Source organism: Thunnus albacares, chromosome 12 (assembly GCF_914725855.1).
Source record: "Thunnus albacares chromosome 12, fThuAlb1.1, whole genome shotgun sequence".
NCBI lineage: Eukaryota > Metazoa > Chordata > Actinopteri > Scombriformes > Scombridae > Thunnus > Thunnus albacares.
The window spans coordinates 18,382,071-18,406,793 of NC_058117.1; the positions used below are offsets into that span (position 1 = coordinate 18,382,071).

Consider the following 24,723-nt stretch of genomic DNA (forward strand, 5'->3'; position numbering starts at 1 on the left):
AATAACTTTGTCAGTGTTGACAAATTGTTCAAGAACAAATCACTTGATTAATTTGATTGCAGATTTTTTTCTGATTCACTCTTAAAGTGTTTTCCTTAAACCTAAAATGGGCTGAGTGTATGTAAACCAGTCACTTTAAAGTTTTTTTCATGTTTTTATTTGTTGTTTTAAGTTTCTTGCTGCTATGAAATTGTTGGGATTGTGAGTAGAGGTAATGTTGCTTATGAGTACAGTGTGTTTTGTGAAAACTGGGTTTACGTCTGAGAAAACTTATAAACTTATATTAAATAATTAATTCTTAATAATAATGGTCTTTCTGGCAGCTGCACCTGTATTATTCAAGAAGGAGCTGGAAAGTCAAGAGGCCATAGAAGGCGACAAAGCCACCCTGTCCTGCGAGACATCCAGCCCCGATTGCAAGGTGACCTGGCGGAAGGGTTCGAGTCTGCTCACACATGGGGAGAAGTACACTATGGAGCAGAGAGCTACCACTCACACCCTGGTCATACACAAGCTGAATGTGGAGGATAATGGAGAATACACCTGTGATACAGGCGACAAGAAAAGCACTGCTACCGTGACTGTGAAAGGTAAAAGAGTTCATCATCATCTATGTCTCTTGTTTCCTCTTGTCTCAATCCTCTCTGAAGTCTATTTTACATTTATCCATCCCATTTCTCTCGGATTTCACAGTTGTAAGTTTGATTTCTTAGTTGGCATAGAATTTAATTAAAATCAAACTTTTAAAAAATGGTCTTACTTGACCTGATTATCTGATGTTGGCTAAAAACAATATTGTTTTTATTTTTTGCCTGGTTTTAAGGAGAATGCAAGTTTATATTGAAGTATTATCATTTAATTTATATTTGTTGTAAGATGTAGTGTTAAGTGCCTGACTAGTTTTCGTTAGAAGGACATGGAACATGCCAGAGCACAGTATCTATGTTCCTCAGATAACACTTTGGGCATGAACTAACAACTAAGTATTGAGATTCTTGATGATGGATACATCCTCGTTCTGATGCCTTGTGGAAGCCCTGCTGAGATCTGATCACTGACCTCCCATCATCCCATTCACCCTCAGAACATGTGCGCATCATCCGGGAACTCTGCGATATTACTGTGACTACTGGGCAGGATGCTGTCTTTGAAGTCGAGTTGTCTCACTCCGGTGTGATAAATGGGGAATGGTGGCTCGGAGACAATCTCCTTCAAAATAATGATCTGAATCAAATGAGCATCCAAGGTAGAGTGCACCGTTTGGCCTTGAAGATGGTAACCACAGATGAATCAGGAGATGTTGCCTTCGTAGTGGGAGAGGAGAAGAGTGTGGTGTGTCTGCTAGTGGAGGAAAAACCCAAAGGTAAAGAAGATGACATGGTCACTAGAGTTTTTTAGTCCTTACATCCCTCCCCATCGACCACCAAACAGCTTTGTCTTGGCAATTGGAAATCTGCTGGCACCAACATCTTCAACATCCTAACTTTTAGATGTATTTTCCAGTCTTTGCATTTATTTTATATTCTTTGCTATAGAAATAAATGCTATCAAAGTGCTAACAGAAACATTGTTACTTAAGCAGATAAACTACTTAATACTGTAAATTGTTAGTGTTTATCAAACATGAATAGTTTTCACTACTTCATGTATCACATGTTGCATTTTTAGAGCTTAGTTTATTTGATTGACTTTTTTTTTCAAATTTGAAAAGACATAAGTTATATCTTTATTCAGTCTGCTGCAATCTGTGACAGCATGTAGTAGTTACTGCATGCCTCAATATATTTATGTATATGGCTTTGAAATTATGAATGCCATGGCTGTAAACGAAGAGAAATGGAAATGCTACCATTATTAAATCTAGTTTCGGGTTTCCCATATTTACAGTGCTAATACTAGAGAAGCCACATGACACTGTGGCATTAGAGGGTGAAACTGTCACTCTGGCCTGCACCATCTCTGACCCCAAGGCCAATGTCACCTGGCTCAGAAACAACACCGCCATCAAAGCAGGTCTCAAGTATGACCTGAGGAAGAATGGAGCATTCCAACAGCTTCGGATCCACAGCCTGGTGCCTGAGGATTCAGGAACGTACACCTGTGACACTGGAGATGCACAGTGTGACGTCACCTTGACTGTGGAAGGTAAAGAACGATGCCACTGCCAAAACTAATCTCTTTCCTGTTGATCAGATTCAAGATTGTGGACCAAGATAGGATTGAAATGAACAACTGAAATATTCTTGAACTTCCACTGCCCCCTTTCACACACCCAGGCTGCATTTCATTCTCCCCAGCAAAACTTTTCTCTTAAACCCTCAGAAATGTATGTCTTGTCATCTCAACTTTGGGATACCAAACCTGCCATCTCAACTCATCTGATGCCAATCTTTGCCGTTTAAATTCTCACCAGGTGCGCCAGTAGTCTTCCAGAAAGAGCTCAACAACATGGATGCCATAGAGGGTGATGATGTTATCCTTTCCTGTGAGCTGTCTAAGAGAGGTGTTCGCGTTGAGTGGAGGAAAGGAGGCAAGGTCCTCCAGCCTGGTAAGAAGTATGAGATGAGGCAGGAAGGGTGCGTTCAAGAGCTCTGTATACGAAACCTGGAGCCGGATGACTGTGGCTACTACACCTGTGATGCAGGAGACCAGCTCACTACAGCTTCTTTGGCAGTGCAAGGTAGCCTACTTTAATACTGTTGCGTCTGTCCTCAATTGAAATTAAGGCCAATGAGTTTCAGTTTGACAAGAAGTATGATTTGTAATGAGTAAGAAGAACTATTGGACACTTTAGGGTTAATTGGAAATGTATTGCTGTAACAAACAGAAATGTAGTTGTGTTTTTAGGGCAGGCCTTCCAGTTCCAGTTTTAAACTGTGATGTTGCATAGTGTCATTTTCTGTCTGTCTGGTATGATGTCATTTTGCTCTGACATTTAAGTTGACATGATGCTGATAAGTAAGTTAGAGGCTCAGTGTGTGCATATGTGTATTTTTCACTCAACAGTGAAAGAAGTCTTCATTGTGTGTGGTCTTAAGACCACTGACGTCTTTGTTGGGGAATGGGCAACCTTCTCCTGCCAGCTGTCTGGTAGGGCACCTGGCAAGGTGCAATGGTGGTTGGATGGCAACTTGCTGGAGAACAGCCCCTCTAGTGAGATAGAGCTGAACCAGAACTTCATCCATACACTCACCTTAAAGAACCTGGCCACAGATGACTCTGGCACTGTCACGTTCAAAGCTGGCAATTTAACATCAACAGCCAAGCTCCTAGTCAAAGGTATCACATTACAATGATAACCACTAGAGACCGACAAAGGAGAGAATCTAAATCACACTCTTTTTTTTAGACCCTGCAGAATCTTAATTATACATTTGAAATCTTACAAACAATAAGTGCAGCTTATCTTAAATCTAAGGTTGTGTTGTTGTTACAATGTACAATTAATGGTAACATTTATCATAATTGTGAATTAAATAATAGGCACAGGAGACTAAAATTTCCTGTTTTCTACCCAATTATCAAAATTTACCAAATTAAATTTGGCGCAATGATTTTTTAAGAACATGAGTGAAAATATCATGAATAATGATTGTTTTCTGCAGGGTCCCATAAAATGTTTGAGGTTTATGAATAGATTAACACTGGATATTGACATTTTGGTGCTTCATCATGCATGAGCAACATTGTTTCCCATTTCATTAATAATCATAATAATAATAATAATAGAAGTAGAGTTCAATGCTCTGTGCTTTGACACAATCAAAACACGCAACTGGGTGTAGCACCACAGCAAAGTCTGACTAAAGTGACAAAAAAAAAAGTTTAATGTTTAATTAATTTCAAATTAAAATAATTCATTAATTAAATTTAATATAAAAATATTTAGATACATTTCTTTTGGATTCTGTTTGAATCCTTCCTATCTGCTGTATGTTGGGCTGCTGAAATGATAAAATGATAATCACGATTATGTTTCTCACTTCTTTTTATTGGCATTTTTGCATTTATTTAATAGTTGACAGTGCCGGGAGACAGGAAACAGCAGTAGAGAAAGGGGCATGACATGCAACAATGGTCAGTGGAATTGAACCTCAAGATGTTGCAGTGACGTGGTATGTGTCTTTACCAGTAGACTACCAGAGTACCCCCTATTCCTCCATCTTTGGCAACAAATTAGTTTTATAGGTCTTTAACTTTTTTAAGTGGTCTCTCCTTTTGCATCGCAAAGCTTGCTTCAGTTATAAGGTGTGACATGAAATCAGGGTCTGTTCTGTAAATGTTACAGGAATAAAGTTAATACTAATGTCTTCTGACCTTGTATTTGTCATAAACTACAGTTAATGACAAATGCATAACAACTCAACAATTATGCTGCACTTTTGTGTGATTGGCAAGGATCAGACAAAAGAAATTGTGAAATTGGCTCTCTAAATGGCCACTGTTGGTAGATAATCTGTGCTAGCATTCTTTTCTGTTATCTTGTGTCTGTTGGCATTGGATGTCTTTATCATCCCCACTAGAAGTTTTCCTGACAGCTGGGTCGATCTTTATGGTCTAGTCCTGGTGGCTAATTTGTGATTTGCTGCTTGCTCACTGAAGTTTCTGACATTTCCCTGCTGTTTTACAAATCTTCTGTTTGATCTAATGTCCTTTGGCTCATATAAATGACATTTCATTTACACTTACATTTCAATCCCAGAAAGAGTGCCCATTTGAGGTACATTTATGGATTGTGAATGATTGTGCCAGTTACATCACTGGCAGATGGTTGGCATTTGCACATTGTCAGCTGCATCTCAGCAATACACGGAATTCTGCAAAGTGTTATGAGTGTCCTCGCATGCAGCCACCACTTTGTTTTGGAGGCAGAGACAACATGCTGGAAACATACATTTGTGTTTTGGGATCCCTTGATTCATTGTGTCATACCAGGCACTCTTAGATTGTCAAGTGGTAACTGATCAAATTTTACTATAGGATTCAAAAGCATGATCGTGATTATTATATGGTTAAATGTGCAGCCCTAACTATATATCTCTTGGAAATATAAATGAGGAGAGATATTTCATTGGTGATTGGATTCAGTGAAGAATGTACAGTAGGCCTGGTTTTGGTGATATTGACCTTTTATTCCAGGGAGTAAGTGAACCAATGAATAGTAACAACAGAAAGTGCTGCTCCACCCATCCACTCAGGCCGGTCGGTTTCCACTACTCACCTTTACTCTCATCACCATTGTGCCATCTCACCAAACTGCCCTGCCCTTAACCTGCAAGCACTAAAATCTCTAACCCTCCAACACCTTCCCTATAAGTTTGGGAGTTCTCTCCGCTTATCATGCCCTCCTCTGTCATCAGTGGCCAGCATTTATTCGCCCTTGTTGTGGCCATTACCCCAAATCTTGACAGTTGGGCTTTTTGACCCCCATGTCAATTTTAGAGTCAACACAGTGGTCACAGTTGACGTGTACCATTTTGAATATACATTGTGTACCAGACCATCCCCCAAAACATATAAACATCACTTGTATATGAATATCTCAAGGTGTTCTGGGGGTTATAAAGCCCATATGTCATTCGGCATGCCCTGCGCTTGTCCTTATGTCTTATGGCCAAGCCCTGATATTATGACCCCTGACCCCAACCTCAGATCCCACAGTTGAAGTGGTGAGCGACATGGAGGACCTTCAGGTGGTCGAAAACCAACCGGCTGAGTTCATCTGCCAGTTCTCAAGGCCAGTCAAGGCTCAGTGGAAGAAAGACGGGCAACCATTACAGCCTGATGGCCGAAGGGTGGTGGTGGAGCAGGACTGGAATGTGGCTCGCTTGTACATTAGCCGAGTGTCCGCTGAGGACAGGGGCACATACTCCTGTGAGGCAGAGGGGACCTTTGTGGTTGCTGCACTACATGTGGAAGGTGAGCTTCCCTCCACATGGAAAGAGCACCAACCTTTAGGGAGTCTCCTCTGCTCCCTCATATCTGACAGTTCTGTGGCCCATTAGACTGATCAGTTGCTGATCATCACAAAGTTCGTGCCCTCTGTTGACAAAATCTCAAATGATTTGACTTCTTGAACATTGCAAGTCTTCTTTAAAAGTTTAAAAAATTGTGCTCTCTTTCTTGTTCCTTTCTGTTCTATAGCCAAACCCATTGAAATTGTGCAGGGCCTGGAGAATATGGAAACCTTTGATGGAGGTGAAACATTGTTTGAGTGTGCCCTCTCTCGTCCTGAGAGCAAAGATTGCTGCTGGCTTCTTGATGGGAAACCAGTGAAGGAATCACCTAATGCCGAGATTGTGTCATTTGAGAGTGGTCGTCGTCACCTGCTCCTGCTCAAAGAGTTGCGTGTTAAAGACAGTTGCACAGTGACCTTCAGAGCTGGTACAGCTTCCACATCTGCCCAACTCTCTGTCAAAGGTGAGTCACTCAAATTAACACAAGACTTTGAAATTGTATTTATAGTAATATTTTGCTTGAATCTTAAATCATATCATGTGATAAACTTCAAATGACAACCTTTTACATTTAATTGTGGATTTTCTCCTATAAGGCTGGCAGCTGGAAGTTGCAAAGGCTCTGGAGGACAAGGTGGCAGCAGTGGGAGATAAGGTTGAGTTTTGTGTTGAGCTGACCGAGCCTGTCCCTGCGGCAGAAGTAACCTGGTATGCTAATGGTGTTGAGCTCAAGCCCAGTGACCTCTGGGCTATGAGGGCTGATGGCTGCTCTTATCGCCTTGTCCTGAGACAGGCACCTCTTTTGCCCCAGCAGGAAATTACATTTGCAGCTAGAGATGCTCTCTCTTTGGCCAAGCTCACCATCATCAGTAAGTGTTTGACAAACAGCACTGTTAGGAAACAGTGTTATGTTAAGCAATTTATTTTTGATGTTTTTAATCTCTCACTTTTTTGTAGCTTTATTTTGAATATTTTATATAGTTTTCAGGTTTTAGATGTAAGTTCTTTTAGAGAAAATCTAAAAGATACATATGTAATTATGGCTCTCTGAGTGAATAAACAATTTCTCCACCAGTTATGTATTCCATATGTACTGGTAACATGGATGAATACTTTAAAACAAACCACCTGTGAGCATGCAAGCACTTATGAATTTAATGTCCATGAGAGCAGGTGTGTGTGTGTGTGTGTGTGTGTGTGTGTGTGTGTGTGTGTGTGTGTGTGTGTGTGTGTGTGTGTAAGAGATGTAATGTTTGTGTGAGGGAACAGCCATGGCACTTATTTAGGGTAAGAAAACAGTGTTAGAGTTGCCTCTCGATTTTACACGTAACTGAATGGACTGATAGTTTTGATAGAATAGACAACAGACATTGACAGATAAACATTGCAATCTGTGTAGTTGTTGATTAGAGTTCATAAGAACATCTGCTGTTTTCTTCCCAACAGCTGTACCTGATCCTCCAGAGGACCCAGAGGTTCTCAGTAAGACTGAACAATCTGTCAGCCTCTCTTGGTTCACTCCTCTACATAATGGAGGGAGTCCCATTCTGGGCTACAGAGTGGAGATGCGGCTGGTAGACAGTGCCCTCTGGCTTCCATCCCATTCTGAACCTGTGTGCAACACAGAGTTTTTGGTCGAAAATCTTCTTCCAGGGAGTAGCTACAGGTTTAGGGTGGCAGCCATTAACAGAGCCGGGATTGGAGAGCCTGTTGAGCTGCCTCAGACTGTGCAGCTTGGTGAGTGGATGTGTGGTTTTGTTGAACCATGAAATTGTAAAATTTCTCTATTTTCTATCAAGGGTGTGCTTGCTTAATTTGCCAAGGCACTCTGCTTAATATTAACTGCTGTTTTTATTAATTTTTATTGATCTGAGATGGAAACCCTTGTCATCACTCTTGACACAGAAAGTACTTGGTACTGTTTTGCTTCGTAGTACATTGTTGTGCTATTATTTGCCACAGTTTATAAAATGAACAATCTATTTTGTTATATATAGAAAGCTTTACAAATTTTCATAATTTGACCTAGTGATACGATAATAACAGAAAAGGAAATTTAGAAGTTTTCTAAATTACTATATCATATGTGCATTTCTTTTTTTATTGTTATGCAGAGGCACCTGTGCAGGCACTAATTTGCCCAGGTAAGACATTGTGTTTGGTGTGCCAGCTTTTTGTATTTATACTACATGTTCTACTGTAGTTATACACCTCTATCAAGTAATCCCTCTCAAACCAAATATAAAACATTTAGGAATGTCTGTCATGCCAAATTTGAATAAGCAGAGTTTTGTTTGATAAGTCTTTAAGAGATTTGTCACAGTCACATTGAAAACTCCATTGTGGTTATAGGCACAGAGGCAACACAAGTAGAGTCTGACTTACTGGGGCAGCCCAGTCTGCCCCCAGAAGCTGCAGAAGAAGGTGATGTCCATGAACTGTGGGAGTCATCGGCCAAGAAACGGCGCATGAGTCGAGAGCCCACTCTGGACTCCATCTCTGAACAGCCTGAGGAAGATGGTAAAGGTGGTCAGAAGAAATCAGAACAGAAGGAGATAAGTGCGTCAGAGAAAGTGGAAACAAAATCAACCGAGAAAGAGCAGGCCATTGTTACTAAAAAGCAGACAGAGTCCAGTTTGTACACCAGCTCTGAGGATGAGTCAGTGACTGGGGGTCCAACGCTTGTGTCCTACCTTAAGAAAAGCAGCAAGTCTTCTGTCACAGCATCAAGTGAGTCAGAGACTCTTACCACTGATAGGTTCTTTGCACATTTCCAGATGGCAGAGCAGAAAACAGTGCAGCAGACTGAAGTGAAAACAACCATAATTCAGCAGACGGATACAAAACAGGTGTCTACAGAGGAGACTGACAGGGAGATCGGTAAAGGGGATGAGTCTGGGCTCACAGATGCTGCCATTAAGATTCAAGCTGCCTTTAAGGGCTACAAGGCCCGCAAGGACATGCGTCCTGTCTTCAAAGGGGTATTCAAAGACCAGACCAAAGAACCTAGTGGCACCATACATCTGGAATGTGTGGCAGAAGGTAAACCTGATAAGGTGCGCTGGCTGAAGGACGGAGAACCACTGACGGATGGCAAGCACCACCACATTGATATCTACAATGATGGCACCTGCTCACTGGTCATCACTGCCATCACCACAAAGGATACTGGAGTTTACACTTGTGAGGTCACCAACAAGTTTGGAGTCACCTCTCACAGTGGTAAGGTGACAGTGGGAACAGTGAGAGAATCATCTGGCCGACGGCCACTGACAGTGGGCTACAGTGCTGACAGTGAGCCTGAGAGCTCGTCAGGTAGTGAGATGGATGAGTCACTGAGGCAGGCAAGCAGACGCCTCCGGCGCTTGTTGCGCACACGTCTCCCTCCAGATGTGGAGGAAGAACCATTTGTCAGTGCAGATGAAGGAGACCTGCGTCCCCCAGATCCTCACTCTTACCGTGAGGATGACAACTACATTTACATTCGCTTTGATTCACGGACAGAGGCTGAGGTCGCCTCGAAGAGGTTCCAGGAGATGTTTACAATCCATGGGGTTCCCGTGGAAACCACCATCCTGGAGGCAGGGCATCTCAAAGTGGAGCTGCGAATTAAAAAGATGGGCTACTCTGAAGATGGCACACAGACCCCTACACAAGATAGACAGCCACCTGCATTAATGACTGGAGCCCCTGGTAAGAGACACATGAGAGTGGCCCTGCTCCTCCTATGATAGATTTACAAATATTTATACACTTTCTAAAGCATCAATAAATCACTCTCTGTCCTCTTAACACTTATTTTGCATGCTCACCATTGTGATTATTACTAAAGCCCAACATACCCAACAGTATTATACAGTTTATTACTGGTTCAAGCTTTATGTGATTATTTTTTTTGATTTTCTGACTTGATTTGCTCTTGTTACCCAGCTGCCCCAGTCTTCTTGACAGAACTACGAAGTCAGGATGTTCCAGATGGATATCCAGTTAGCTTTGACTGTGTGGTGATTGGCAAGCCCCCTCCCACTGTTCGCTGGTTTAAGGATGGCAAATTGCTGGAGGAGAATGACCATTACATGATCAATGAAGACCAGGAGGGCTGCCACCAACTAATTATCACCACTGTGCTTCCCACTGACATGGGTGTCTATCGCTGCACAGCTGAAAACAGCAGCGGCATTGCAGCCACTAAGGCTGAACTCAGGGTGGACAGTGAGTGAACGTGCATCACGTACCCACATGTGTTTGTTTCACAAATATTTGTACTTTCAGTCGTTACATTTTGTCCCTGTGATGGCAAACAGTTAAGGCAAAATCCAAAAAATAACCAATTGACTGGGTTGAACATAGCTTATTGGTGTAATATAACAGTGTTGTTGTATCCAACATCTGCATAACCATTATCTTAAACCCTATCTTAAACCTTATTCCAGGTCACTTCTTGACCCGAAACAGAAGTCCTAAATGACCCTACTTTGCAAGAATATTGTTACATTGAGAGTTCAAAACTAACACTGGTTCTCACAAGGCTAGCAAAATTACACAGTCACATGTACACATTATGTCTTCTTTATTCCACTGATCATTGTATAATGCAGCATGCCAATCATTTCCAACAGTGTCTTGCAGCTCAGATTATGACACTGCTGCTGATGCCACTGAGACATCTTCCTATGTCAGTGCCAAGGGCTACCTTTCCAGGTGAATTTACTGTGAACAGCTTTTTATAGTGTTTAAAGACATATTGACAAATATATTTTATAATATTTTTAAATGTTGAGTACTTGATATGCACTGTTTTACTCTCTTTGAGCAGGGAAACTGAGACCTTTGAGTCTGTGACTGAAGATGATCAGTTACCACAAGTTATAGAGGAACTTCATGATGTTCATGTCAGTCCAGGTTCACCTATTGCAAAGATGGAGCTCAAAGTAAAGGGTATGTTTATTAATCAATATAAATGGTCAGTTTGTCTAAATAGCAGTGGATTGTGAGCCTTACAAATCTAGTCAACTTACACAAAAGAACAGTATATCTGAAATGTCTACTGTCTTCCAGGCTTCCCCAAACCCAGAGTATACTGGTTCAAAGATGGCCATCCTCTGCGGGCCTCAGCAAGGATTACGTTGCTAGCAGAGCGAGATTATCATGGTGTGGAGATCCTGGAGGTGAAGAAAGAGGACATGGGAGAGTACTCTGCTTACATCAGCAATGCAGCCGGTTCTGCTTACTCCTCTGCCCGACTGATTGTCCTAAGTACGTGTACCTAAACAGTTGACTACACAAAAACAGCATGAGATACTGTACTGCATACTGAGATACTTTGAGCTTAAAAACTGCAGTTAAGATGCTTAAATAGTAACAACTGTGTTTTGTAACAGAACCAGGGGAGATTTTGCCACAAGATAAAAAAGGTAATTTGACATTTATCCTACAGACTTGGAACTGGTACTGGTTCCTTTGAAGATATAATGATATATTATAAGTGACCGAGCTCTAGCATTACAGTGTACTGCATTTTTACAGATTCCAAGGAGCCCTTGGTGCCACCACGGTTCCTTGAAAGGTTCAGCAACAGGAAGGTGAAACAAGGAACCAGCATCACTTTGTCTGTCAAAGTAGAAGGTTTGTTCACTTCATTGTTTGATTGTTTAAACACCTGCAAACATTTTATCTGTGGTGTGTGCAAAAAGATTGTTTTAATGAGATCAAAACCAAGTGCTGCAACTCACATGGCGCTACCTGGTATAGCATGAATTACAAATTCTCAATACTCACCTTTAATTTTTCAGGGTCTCCCACTCCCATGGTCTCCTGGCTGAAGGAGGAATCAATGGAAGATGTCCTGTGGATCAAGCCTGATACCAAGGGATACAAAATAGCAAGCTCTGGGCGACAGCACAGCCTCATCTTGATGGATGTGGGAACAGAGTACACTGGTGCCTATACGTGTATTGCCACAAATAGGGCAGGACAGTCCATCTGCACTGCCCACCTCGAGGTGGATGACAGTAAGGAAAACAAAATTATCTATGCTCTCTCTCTATGTTTATTATCATGATCTATGGGTATAGTCCTAAAAAAGAAGACACCAAGTAGAGTACAAACCTCTAACTGCATCATCATGAGTCATCGGGGTTTTGATTTTCCAAGAAAACAGAATGTGAATACATTGCTTTTTAGCAGCCAATTTGCTTCTGATGTTGGACAGACATTAGCACATAAAAATGTCATAATAGTTATGGCTAAAAGTATCTCATGGCAAAATTTTCATAATGGTATTATTACTAAAGGCTGATCAAGTGATCCTTGGTGTTTTTTATCATTTCATCCAAATCCTCAGCACCAAAGAAAGAGACCAAAGCCACAGAGTAAGTTTTTGTTGGAGATGTGAAATGGCACAGCAAATAAAAATATGTATATACTGTACATTGTAAAATACATAAATACATTTAAATATATTAAAATAAAATGCATAATTTAATAATCCTCAGGGTTCTTGGGATTACAGTTAGTCCTCCAGAGGAGGAGGCTAACAGAGAAAAAGGTAAGACACATCACTTTTATATGCTGTCATATACAAGTGTTATTTTAGTAGTCTGTTGTTTATAGTGAAACTGTAAATACTACAATGTTTATGGCATTCTTTCCACTTTGTGGCTTGATTCAAGAGGGTAAAATACCCTATATAGGTGAAGTAGGTACAGAGGAATTCCTCATGAAACTCACCTCCCAGATCACTGAAATGGTATCAGCGAAATTCACTCAAGGTAAGTGTATGTTATAGACCATTCTGTCTATGCAATAAAATATTAAATTATTTGATAATGCAATAGAAATTCTGAAGTTTACAACACTTTCTTCTAGAGAAATACTGAGAAATGAGTATATTGCTAAAAATGCTGAACTTACTGTACTAATAGGCTAATATCATCAGGCAACCTCGAGGTAGTGATTAGGTTTTTTACTTTTAGTATCTAAAAGTATAACAGTAATAGTTAACCCATTTAGCTTAGAATATTGACAGTTAACCACACAAAATTGTTTCAGCTCTTCAGAAAGACAGATGTAAGAATCTGTTTTTGATCAAATAAATGATTGAGATACTAGTAGAAAACACACCAGCTAGGAACGTGGGTGGTACTTTGGCTTTCTACCGTGTATAACCTTCAAAATGCATGTGAGTGATACAAATAATATCCAGCACCCACTGTCTCTGGTATGAAGGTAGAATGAAATACACATATTATGTCATTGAATGTTGATGATCAATTTTGTCATCATCATACATGCAACAAGCTAACTGACCAGATAACATACAAGATAGGGAACCAAGGCCACAGAGTGTTTTTACGTTTTTATTCCAACCAAAGACTATACCAGGTGATTACACTGTTGAGGACATCACGTGGTATTTTCAGTGTTTGCATATCCCTTTGCTAAATTATACTGAATATTAATTTTCTGATACTTAACATGAACACTGTATATTAAACGTGCAAGCTGCCATTAATGGCTTTGCTAGTAGCTAATACCAAAGCTGCTTAAAAACATATAATCAATCTAAACATTGTGTTAGATACAGTGCTGCTGTTAAGTGTTTTGTTACATACCTATCACAGGTTTGGTTGAATTAAGTGAATTTATACTGATAATTCAAGAATTTTGAAGGTGTTTAATCCGAATGCTTTAACACTTCAATTCTTGAATTAGAATTCACATATCAATGGAGATGAAGTTGGCAACAAACCTGTTGTTCCTTTCGTCCACTTCGTTTTTCAGCATGTAGTGCTTCATCGATGTGTATATGATTTACAGCCCCTTGTTGCTTCCTACAGACATCATTCCTTTATCACTTTTACAGCCATCAGTTTATCAACCCAACCAATTAAGTGCTCATCCAGTCATTAATTTGTTATTCAGACAGCTCACAGAATCACGAAGTGCTCCAGTGGATGAAATCTTGGCCTAAAGCTACCAGTATGTATCCCAAGTGCATCAGCCTCACAATAATTGTACATTTTTTCCACAAGATATATGACTTGGTGAGATATTTTTTAGCATTAGGTCACTAAGGAGATGACTTGTGGAAACAATGTTGTCTTATATTTTCTTAAATCTTCCTAAATATAGGAAGACATGTATTATAATGTTTTAAGCTGCTATCATCCCTCATTTTCTAACTTCCCATTATAAGTGTTCAAACATCTTTTCCATTTTCATGCTGTCTGCGTCGCTTATTTCATCACCATTGAGGTTTCCTTGACATTTCAAAATGGGTTTGAAATTAGTCACTGAGTTATAGCTTGAATACATGCTCACATACAGACATGTATGTGTAGAGCTCAGATCACAAATGTTATCTGTACTGCAGCTTTTTGTTGCATGTTGTCACAATACTAACGCAATCACAGTAAAGCATTTAGAGTTAAATGATTATTGTTGAATTTTAGCACTACTTTAAATATTTATTTATTTGGAAATAAAATCATAAATTGCATATTGGAGTGATGATTTGCCTGTTTGGAGAAACATTAAATTAAGCACCAGTAGATGCCAGCACAGAACCATTTATTGCTTGAAATGTGACTTTATGCTGACTCGTCCTGCCTCAGCTGCGCTCTGACGAACTGAATGGAGTGGGTACTAATAACTGCTACCACATTTAAGCCAAAACCTGATACCATTTCATCTAGAGCAAAGTACTTAAGTTTAAAAGATAGATGGATCATCAGACTTGGACATGTTGTAGCACTTTTCACAATTGACCCATCATGCTCTGATTACCTTCTTCCCTCCTTGCTACCCCAGCTTCATTACGCGTACCAGGTGTTGACAGTGATGATGAGACTAAGACCCCCTCTGCATCACCTCATCACGGTCGCTCTCGTCCTCCTTCCCTCATTGCTGACTCCTCCTCTGAGTCTGATGAGGGGGATGCCAGGGGAGAGGTGAGATGCTGTATGGACATCATACATTTAACATATTGTGGGCCAAAATTTGTTTGTATTGGTCAGAAATGTGAAGAAATCATTCTTAAACAGGGTTCACATAAATTTAATCTGGTAAAGATATCATGATGAAATGATCTGTAAATATAGAATGACCAGAAAAATAGAGACACCTGTGCAAAACAATGCGATGCAATACTTTATTTTTGCAGTATTCTTTTTTGCTGAGACTATAGTACCTCATGAGATTCTACAGTACATATTGAGGCTGTACTTAGTGATGGCATTGATATATATGGAGGACAGAAATATTACAAACAATATAATGCAAACCAGTACAACACCAGCACAAACCATTGTCTATTTACCACAGAGTCAGATCTCTGAAGCAGAACAATTATTGTAAGTTGTGTAAGAAAATAATATTTTATTACAAGACTGTACTATTGGATTGTATTACTATGCATTACTATACTTTTATCATAATTTTCTAGTATCTGCAAGTAGTGAGTAATTACAGTATCTCCCACAATCAGAACCAGGTGAGAGTTCAGACCTTAACCTGGGATGTAAACAGACTCTGGGTTACATTCAATAGATGTTTAAAATTTTAGGCGCACATTAGATGTATTTTACAGCAGTTAATACATGGTCTCCAACAATTGTGGTAGGTTTTCTCTGTGGCTCACAGAGCAGACTGTCTGGGCAGCTTCTACATGTGATTGTGTATAACTGTCAGAGTCAAGGTGTTCCTGAAATACAGCAATTGTTCTGGATCCGGATAGATTAAATTTTAAAAAACAAAATTTGACTCTAGATGAGAGTAAAATCAAACCATTTAGTCGATGTACAATAAACATATTGACATTAGTTAATCAATGTGGAATTGACAATAACCACATGACATTAGTTAACTACACACAACAAGCTCATGCCTATCTTATTTGTAGTTTGTAATTTCTTTGTAGTAAATGGACATAAGAGGCAACAATTCTAATGCTGGTATACATATGAAATGCCAAAATTTAATTTGTGAGATTCTTGCGAAGTGCAAACTTAAAAAACATAAAATACAGAGAAGTAAGAATGACAATAGGACTAAGACTGTAGCATACACAGCTTTACAACATACTGAATTTATATGTTATCATATTGCACATACATTATGTGTGCTGTCATTAATATAAATTCTTTACAGATGTTTGACATCTATGTGGCAACGGCTGACTACAACCCCACCATTGCAAGCAAAGAATCCATCTCCCTGAAGGAGGGACAGTATGTTGAGGTTTTGGACTCAGCTCATCCACTCAAGTGGTTAGTCCGGACCAAACCCACCAAAACTACACCATCTCGCCAAGGATTCGTCTCACCTGCCTACCTGGACAAGAAACTCAAAGTATGTCTCAAAGCTACAGCAGTTGATCCACCAGAATAACATCTTAACTTTTTTCACTAGCATCAGTTCTTGACACCTTTGAACATTTGAAGCTGATAATAAAAATGTCTATTCCTCCAGCTCTCTGCTGATACGGGTGACCTTCCAGAAACAAGTGTAGAGGAGGTATCTGAGGGAGAATACAAGAGGAAATTATTGTAAGTAAACCTTATCTACTCTCACTAAGCAAATACTGGAACCAAACACAGCATCATAACCAATATGCTTCTTTATATTATTTCATGTCCCTAGCCAACTGATTCAGGACTTGGTCAAGGGTGAATCAGAGTTTGTTAAAGAGGTAAACTTCTTTACCTCCCATCACCTGAAGCATGCAGACAGCTCCGATGCACCACCTGATGTCAGCAGCCACAAAGAAGCCATATTTAGGAACATTGATGATATCAAGACCTTCCACAGCAAGTGAGTTCACCTCTTGATGACTAGTCTTTGTAGTCAGCTTTTTTAGAAAAGAAAGCAAAGACATGTTTTGCATCTTTATCATCTATGCAGAGAACAATTTGTATTCTCCTTTCTGATTAACTTAATGACAAACAATGAGATTTACAGTGAAATTTCCTTCATCGTCATTAAATGAATTCTCTGAATTTTCTTTGTAGGGCCTTCATGCCAAAGTTAAATGACTGTGAGACAGACGATGACATAGCCATGTGCTTCCTGAAGAACAAAGAGGGCTTCGAGAAGTACCTCCAGTATCTTGTAGGTCAGGGTCAGGCTGAATCTGCCCTCAGTGACAAGACTGTCCACTGCTTCTTCAAGGTAACACAGCTCTTCACAGAACTATTATGACAAAACCCATTACACTCTCTGAATTTTAACTTAACATCTCCTGCCACACAATAAAAATATTTCTGTTGTTTCAATTTGCAAGTAATTTATTTTGCAAGCCAAATTAAAGCTGTAATTTATTTGACAACTTACTCCTGTACACTGTAGTTGCTACCTTGTAAATACCTTACTTACGGTGACTGTGAAAGGACTTCACTAATATAATGATTTGAAATTTTAAAAAGTCCACCTTTCATTATATTGCAGGAGTACACTGACAAAGAGCAAGCCAGTGCAGACCCTGCGGGTCCCCCTGTACGCAGCATCAACACCTACATCCAACAACCACTGGAGAGGATTCAGAAGTACAAGGTCTTCCTCAAGGTGACAGCTTTCACACAGAATATGCAGTCGTCTTGTTGAGATCACTTCTCTACATCACAGATGGGAACTCATCATTTACATCTGTTATGTCAACTACTTCTTGGTGAGTATCACCTCAGCTTTATTGAAATTTCTTCTCCAACATCTTCAGGAGCTCATTCGAAACAAGGCAAGAAACGGTCAGAACTGCTGCCTCCTGGAAGAGGCGTATGCCATGGTGTCTGCACTTCCTCAGCGCTCCGAGAATACCCACCATGTCTCCATGATAGAGAACTATCCTGCAACCCTGGAAGTACTAGGAGAGCCACTTAGACAGGTAGGATATAGTTGCTGAATGAGTAATGCAATGATTAGAGGCTCGATTGTCTTAATGTTTGATTATGTGTATATGTTTTTTTTCCTTTTTGCACTAGGGACCTTTCCAAGTGTGGGAGGGAGCGCCTGGAATTAGGACGTCCTCTAGAGGTCACCACCGCCACGTGTTTCTCTTTAAGAACTACTGTATAATCTGCAAACCCAAGAGAGACAGCAACACTGATACACAAGCTTATGTCTTTAAGAACATGATGAAGGTAAGACTTTTAATACAGTCATACCTTCTTTTACTGTCATCATATCTCTTGTGGTCCAACAGCTGACTGATGTTTGCTGTATTCTTCATCCTATTGCAGCTGAATAACATTGATGTGAATGAGACAGTGGAGGGTGATGACCGTGCCTTTGAGATCTGGCATGAACGCGAGGACTCGGTTAGAAAATATACCTTGCAGGCCCGAACCGTTACCATCAAGAACTCATGGCTGAGAGACTTCCGAGAACTACAACAGCGATACACCATGCCTGCTTGGAGTGAGTGGGATGCACAATCTAAACATGTTTTTCTTTTATCACTCCCACTTTCAAACATTGTCTTCCATGGTTAATCTGCTTTTATAGGTCCCCCTGACTTTGATGAAATTCTGGCAAACTGCACAGCGGAGCTGGGACAGACTGTTAAACTGGCCTGCAAAGCCACTGGAGTACCCAAACCTGTGGTCACCTGGTACAAGGGTACAATGTTTTCTCTATTTCCTCCACTGGTCGGTAGAGTAACACTATATGCCCTGACTGAGTGACAGATTAACTTCTGTATGCAAGCAGTCGTCTGAGGCTAAATGTTTTGCATCAATACATTTTGGTGTACTTGTTGGTTGTAGACGGACGTGCAGTGGAGGCAGATCCTCATCACATCATCATTGAGGACCCTGATGGTTCCTGCACGCTTATACTGGATAACATGACAGCAGATGATTCTGGCCAGTACATGTGCTTTGCCACAAGCCCAGCTGGCAATGCCAGCACTCTTGGCAAGATCACTGTTCAGGGTAAGTGACATACAGTATGAAAGTGTCCCAAAACACCCCATGTTTTCATCTATTAACATGGTGTAGCACAGGAAATTTTAGAAATTAGTCATTCTGCAATTAAACTAACATAAAAGACATTTTGAAATTAATAATAATAATAAACTTTATTTATATATCACTTTTCACAACAACCGTTACAAAGTGCTTCACAAACAAGAACACAAAAGAAAGCAGGAAAACAATCACATACAAAATCATAGTCAACAAACAAAATAACACATACAACAGTTAAAAGTAATGATGAAAATAATGGATAAAAGTAACACATGAGAGTAACAGACAAAATAAGTAACAAATAAAATAATTAACCAAATGCCATACGAGTTTTGAAAGATGATTTAAGAGAAGGCAGTGAATTTTGTAGTCTAAGTTTCTCTGGTAAGCCCTGTCATCCTTGGTCTTCAGCCTTGACCAGAAAATAGCTAACAGGGCCTTATCAGAGGATCTCAAGCTACTTGCTGGTGAATAATAGTTCAGAAGCTCAGCCAGGTAGCTTGGTGCCATACCATTCAGGGCCTTAAAGGTCAAGAGTAAAATTTTAAAATCAATTCTAAAACAGACAGGTGGCCAGTGAAGGGAAGCTAAAATAGGGGAGATATTGATAATGCTTTCGTGATTTGGTTAGAAGTCTGGCGGCTGCATTTTGGACACCCTGAAGCCATGCAACCATATTTTGGCCAAGGCATGTAAACACTGCATTACAATAATCTAGACAAGACATGGTAAAAGCATGAATGACTCTTTGAAGATCATTAAAAGAAATAAAAGATCTAATTCTAGAGATATTTCTCTAGTGGAAAAAACAAGACTGAGCTAACCTTTTAACACGAGACTCAAGAGGGAGGTTCTGATCTAAAATAACTCCAAGGTTCTTAGCAGTGGCTACCACATGCTGAGCTAGAGAGCCAAGAGCAGGCAGAAATTGGCCATGAGTGTGCTCAAGGCCTATAATAAGGATTTCTGTTTTGGAGGAGTTAAGCTGAAGAAAAATTTCTGCCATCCAGTCCTTAACCACAGCTAGGCAGTTATGCAGGGAAGATAACTTAGCTGATTCAGATGGTTTGCAGGACAAGAACAGCTGAGTATCATCAGTGTAGCAATGAAATTAAATATTATGCTGTTTGATAATGTGGCCCAAAGGGAGTAAATAAAGAGAAAATAAAATCGGTCCTAGAATAGAGCCCTGTGACACCCCATATATAGACAGTGCTTGAGAGGAGGTAAAGCCATCAACAGACATCACAATGAATTTTCTGTTAGAAATGTTTGAGGAGAACTACTGGAGGGTCAGCCTTGGAGATACCAACCCATGTTCTCAACCTTTCAATAATAATGCTATAATCCATTGTGTCAAATGCGGTACTAAGACCAAGCAGAACCAGTATCAAGCATTCACTTGCATCAGCCTTCATCAAAATATCACTGAAAACTCTTACAAGGGCAGTCTCCGTGCTGTGTTGCTGTCAGAAACCTTATCAAATAGGCAAAAAAGGAGCATCACTCCAATACAATTTCTATTTCTTAATGTTTGTGCTTAAACATGTATTAAATTCTTACATATTTCTTGTAGTGCCTCCTCGTTTTGTGAATAAAATGAGGACTGCTATCTTTGCTGCTGGTGAGGATGCTCAGTTCACTTGCGTCATACAGAGCGCCCCTAGCCCCAAGATCAGGTATTCATACTTCACTCACTATATTATAATGTTTGACGTTTTCAGAATATTTTGATTAAATTGAGATGGTTGTTTGGAATTATTTCTCACCCTGTGTGTTAATCTGTGCTCTCTGATTGTGTGCACCTGCGTATGGTCAAGGTGGTTCAAGGACGGCAGGCTGCTGACTGACCAGGAAAAGTATCAGACCTACAGTGAGCTCCGTAGCGGAGTTCTGGTCTTGGTAATAAAAAACCTAACAGAGAGAGACCTGGGACACTACGAGTGTGAGGTTGGTCTATAATAACATCCCTCTTGAATCACAGAGCTAATTATAGTGTTGTTGAAACTAATATGTGAGATGCATACATTATATCCAGAATGTTTTTTTTTAAAAAAGAATCATATTAATTTGGTCTCACAATTGTGTCTACACCCAAGAGTTGAGTCTAAGTGAGTTGATATCAATTAGCATCAATGAGTCATCTTTAGGACTCTAAAAATATATTCCTTATTGTTGCCAGTTGTCCAACCGTCTGGGCAGTGCCAAGTGTGCTGCTGATTTAGTTCTACCCTCCGCTGTGGCTCGCAGTGGTGAGCAGGCCATCAGGATTGAAGGTAGGAACACTGACTTAATACTCACAAAAAAAGACTCTTTTTCAGGTTTTGAATAAGTAGAAAAGTAACACCTATTACGCTCATAATACAATAATGCTGATTTAGAGAAACAAAAGATACAATAGATGTGATCTATTTACTTTTCTTTCTACCTTAGATTAATTATCTTTCTTTGCCCATTAAATTTTATTCATTCTGCTTCCTTCATAGTTACAGAGCAGGAGACTAAAATACCAAAGAAAACCATCATCATGTAAGTGTGAACAGGCCATGTTCATCAAGCATGTTTGTTGCCTGGTAGGACATGTTATCATCCCTTAAACCATTCATCAGTGCATTTCATGTCCTCCCCATTACTGCAGTAGGAAATGTTAATAGACTACAGATGGACAGCTTTACTTTGGCCTTGTTGTAGATGTGGCTTGCTAAAGAGGAAATTTGGAGCAATTTTGCATGTGTGTGTGCACTTCCCTCACTGGCCCTGTGTGTGCAGTATTTAGAGCCTGAGTGCAAAGGACTCTATCACAAGGATGATGAAAGGATGGGCTGTTTTCACCAGGGTGCTGTGCTGGCAACTTTATTATTGCAGCTCGTCACAGAGCATTTATATTTGAAATCAAGACTTCATACTTGTAATTGTATCATTTTAAAACATACACAATATGCAGAACAGTGCCGCATACTTCTTGTGGCATGTTACATGTACTGTCCTTCCTTTCCAGTTTTTAGGGAGTCAGCTTTTCAAATTTAGTTACATAGTTTGGTGCCAGTTGTATGGTAATTGAAGCCCCCCTGCTTCCATCATGAGTGTGAAAACCGCATGCAGATCAGTATTTTCTATAGAAAGTTTTTGTCTTAATTCCAGTGAGGAGACTATAACCACTGTGGTGAAGAACCCACGTATGAGGAGGCACAGGTCCCCTGGTTTGACTGTTACTGGAGCCCACCGCTTGGAGACTTCCACCCCAGAGCCCCCCACAGCCAGGCTGAGGAGGATGCCCACTCCAAGAAAGACCACTATCCCAACCCTTTATGTTACTGAGCCTGAGGGTGCTGAGGCCAGGGTCACGGAAAGCAAGCCCAAGTGGGTTGAGGTAGAGGAGGTCATTGAGTACAAGGTCAATAAATCTCCCAGGCCGCCCAGGAGGAGAGGCATCTCACCGGCAGGGTCTGATCGTGCAGCCACTCCCTCCAGACCCAAAAGGTCTCCACCAGAAAACCCAAATGCCAACAATTCCAACAACAAGCTGGTGGAGCAGGCACAGGCCCAGCTGCAAGGAGACGTCAGCAGCCAGCCGCTCTCCTGGGAAGACGAGGAGGGTAGTGCTCCCTCTGGTTCTGCCGCTGAAATCATTGGAGAGCCACATGAGCTCTCATCTGTCCTTACCACAGCTGAAGAGAACGACGAGGACCTGGATGACCAACAGACCGTCATCTTTGAACCCGATGACGAAGATAATGATCTTGACCTTTACAGAAAGCAGGAACCAAAGATCCTGACACATGGAGACCGTGTTTTGACCCTCGAGGACTTGGAGGATTACGTCCCAGAAAAAGGAGAGACCTACGGCTCTTCCAGCACCCACGACCACCCGGCTGAAAAGCCGTGTGAGATCTCCGTGCTGCAGAGGGAGATCGGTGGGTCCACGGTGGGACAACCAGTGCTCCTCAACGTGGGGCGGCCTGTCATGGTCCCGAGACAGAGGAGTGGCTTCTTCAGTCGCTTCAGGGATCAGCTCTCCAGCAGCCTCTTCTCATCTGCTGCCCCCCAAGCCAGTAGCACCCGGTCTAGAACGGAGAGGAATGTCCCCATTCAAGTGAGCCACGCAAAGCTGGAAGTGAAGCCTTCATACTGCTCAGAGGTGCAGAGAGTTGAGGGTGGGCAGCAGAGCTTTAAAACCAAAGTGTCAACTCAGACCTACGGATACACATCAGTGGGAAACCCAGTCACTCTTCAAATTAGTGATAATCTTTATCAGAACCAGTAGCTTTAAAATAACTGGGGTACAAGAAAGTATAATTTGGTACCACAAATCCTCTTAGTCTTAAATGGGGACAATACTTTTCTACTTACATGATGAATAAGACATATCCTAACCTGAAGTATATTTACTGCATTTGACAAACCATTCCATTTTGAAGCTATCCATCAGAAAATAGGCTCATCAGGTCTTTTTCTTGTCAAATGGTTAGAGTCAGATGGTCTCTTTAGACGTTCAGGCGTTTCTATAGAGAAAACTCTAAAGAAGAGAGAAAATCTAAGTATAAATTGTGTCACTGTAAGCAGGTTTCAGTCCCACACGGTTCTGTTACAACATCTATAAAACAGTAAGTGTATGTGTTATATAATACATAGTGGACAGAAGCCCAGAAACCAAGGCTTGACATTTGACTGATGGACTTTTGAAGGCTCTAACATTACATGTTTTGTTTCAGTTACACATAGTTTCACAAAATCATGAATCCAGGCAGTATATTTAGTGATGCTTTATACATAAACAAATAGCTATATATTTAGATATACAGTATATATTTTTGGTTTTTACTTTTGTACCTTTCAAGAAATGTTGCCTTTTTCACTTTTGCAGTGACCAATTCCTGGAGCAGCAAAAGTTGGAGTTAATGAATATTAATGAGGTCAAGTCTACACCTTTCTATTTCCGTATTGCTATAAGTTAATTTAAATATGCAATACTCATGTCAACCTGATAGCAGACCTTCGATGACTGTTGTGGTTCATGGGCTGTTGTTGAAGTTTAATCAAAGATGGGCTGTCAAATATGCTCAGGGAACTGAGTATATTTGACAAAATAAGTCCTCAACACCTTTGTGAATGATTTCAAAGGTGAGCAACGTATACAAACATGACATTTCTACAAGCAAATCATTTAAATGGGCTGACATAACAGATCTCAACCGACTGTTGAATTTACGTAATTTATTAGTGTGAAACAGATGTTTCTACCATCAGTTGTGAATTTAATGCTGTACTCAGTTTGTAGACATATCTGTGTCTGTTAATGCGGTGCAATGACCTGTGAACTAACAGGATATCACAGGGATATTTCAGTGTAAGTGATATATAGTTAGATGAGTGACTGCATGTATTTGCTTTTTCAGAGCAATTGTGTTCATCCAAAGTAATCCAGTCTTTCATGTCGTATTTAATTATGATGAAATGTTTGTGCAAAGTACCGACTTTACTACCTTCACTATGCAATTTAAGTGTCTAGAATAATTGCCTCCTTAATTATGTGTGTGTGTTGATTTTTTAGTCAGTTACAAGGATCATGTTATGTATTTCAGTATTACAGCACTAACAGATTGTAATTGCTTGTACATGTGTAGTTTTTGAGAGACATGTTTGTCTTCCAAAAGTGTTAAATCTGAATTAAATAAAAGTACGGCAAATTCTCAGCGACTTCCACAATTCTTATTTCTAACACAAACACAAACAGTTCTTCTTGGAGTATTGTAACATTTATTTAAGTTTCAACAAGCAACATAAGTCTTAATGCTGGATGTCTA

General features: G+C 40.3%; 1 protein-coding gene across 27 annotated transcripts in view; it reads left to right on the top strand.

The window, feature by feature from the left end:
• obscnb (obscurin, cytoskeletal calmodulin and titin-interacting RhoGEF b) overlaps positions 1 to 24,612 on the top strand; it is a 69,929-nt gene extending 45,317 nt beyond the window's left edge. For 18 of the 27 annotated variants that reach the window (XM_044368212.1, XM_044368203.1, XM_044368205.1 and 15 more), the window contains 38 exons: positions 324 to 590; positions 1,085 to 1,363; positions 1,888 to 2,145; positions 2,414 to 2,680; positions 3,007 to 3,279; positions 5,653 to 5,919; positions 6,145 to 6,420; positions 6,554 to 6,826; positions 7,404 to 7,694; positions 8,072 to 8,101; positions 8,310 to 9,650; positions 9,888 to 10,169; positions 10,577 to 10,658; positions 10,774 to 10,895; positions 11,016 to 11,213; positions 11,339 to 11,371; positions 11,484 to 11,582; positions 11,750 to 11,968; positions 12,301 to 12,328; positions 12,452 to 12,504; positions 12,629 to 12,727; positions 13,881 to 13,937; positions 14,769 to 14,908; positions 16,107 to 16,307; positions 16,428 to 16,504; positions 16,599 to 16,769; positions 16,967 to 17,126; positions 17,403 to 17,519; positions 17,671 to 17,835; positions 17,933 to 18,091; positions 18,191 to 18,368; positions 18,456 to 18,569; positions 18,716 to 18,883; positions 20,496 to 20,598; positions 20,740 to 20,869; positions 21,102 to 21,195; positions 21,406 to 21,448; positions 22,061 to 24,612. In XM_044368212.1, coding sequence (XP_044224147.1) covers positions 324 to 590; positions 1,085 to 1,363; positions 1,888 to 2,145; positions 2,414 to 2,680; positions 3,007 to 3,279; positions 5,653 to 5,919; positions 6,145 to 6,420; positions 6,554 to 6,826; positions 7,404 to 7,694; positions 8,072 to 8,101; positions 8,310 to 9,650; positions 9,888 to 10,169; positions 10,577 to 10,658; positions 10,774 to 10,895; positions 11,016 to 11,213; positions 11,339 to 11,371; positions 11,484 to 11,582; positions 11,750 to 11,968; positions 12,301 to 12,328; positions 12,452 to 12,504; positions 12,629 to 12,727; positions 13,881 to 13,937; positions 14,769 to 14,908; positions 16,107 to 16,307; positions 16,428 to 16,504; positions 16,599 to 16,769; positions 16,967 to 17,126; positions 17,403 to 17,519; positions 17,671 to 17,835; positions 17,933 to 18,091; positions 18,191 to 18,368; positions 18,456 to 18,569; positions 18,716 to 18,883; positions 20,496 to 20,598; positions 20,740 to 20,869; positions 21,102 to 21,195; positions 21,406 to 21,448; positions 22,061 to 23,183 — 8,237 coding nt within the window. In that variant the 3' untranslated portion in view covers positions 23,184 to 24,612. The remainder of the gene's footprint in view (positions 1 to 323; positions 591 to 1,084; positions 1,364 to 1,887; positions 2,146 to 2,413; positions 2,681 to 3,006; positions 3,280 to 5,652; positions 5,920 to 6,144; positions 6,421 to 6,553; positions 6,827 to 7,403; positions 7,695 to 8,071; positions 8,102 to 8,309; positions 9,651 to 9,887; positions 10,170 to 10,576; positions 10,659 to 10,773; positions 10,896 to 11,015; positions 11,214 to 11,338; positions 11,372 to 11,483; positions 11,583 to 11,749; positions 11,969 to 12,300; positions 12,329 to 12,451; positions 12,505 to 12,628; positions 12,728 to 13,880; positions 13,938 to 14,768; positions 14,909 to 16,106; positions 16,308 to 16,427; positions 16,505 to 16,598; positions 16,770 to 16,966; positions 17,127 to 17,402; positions 17,520 to 17,670; positions 17,836 to 17,932; positions 18,092 to 18,190; positions 18,369 to 18,455; positions 18,570 to 18,715; positions 18,884 to 20,495; positions 20,599 to 20,739; positions 20,870 to 21,101; positions 21,196 to 21,405; positions 21,449 to 22,060) is intronic. The other 9 variants (XM_044368223.1, XM_044368224.1, XM_044368225.1 and 6 more) reach the window with 4 other exon arrangements.
• The last annotated feature ends 111 nt before the right edge of the window (positions 24,613 to 24,723 follow it).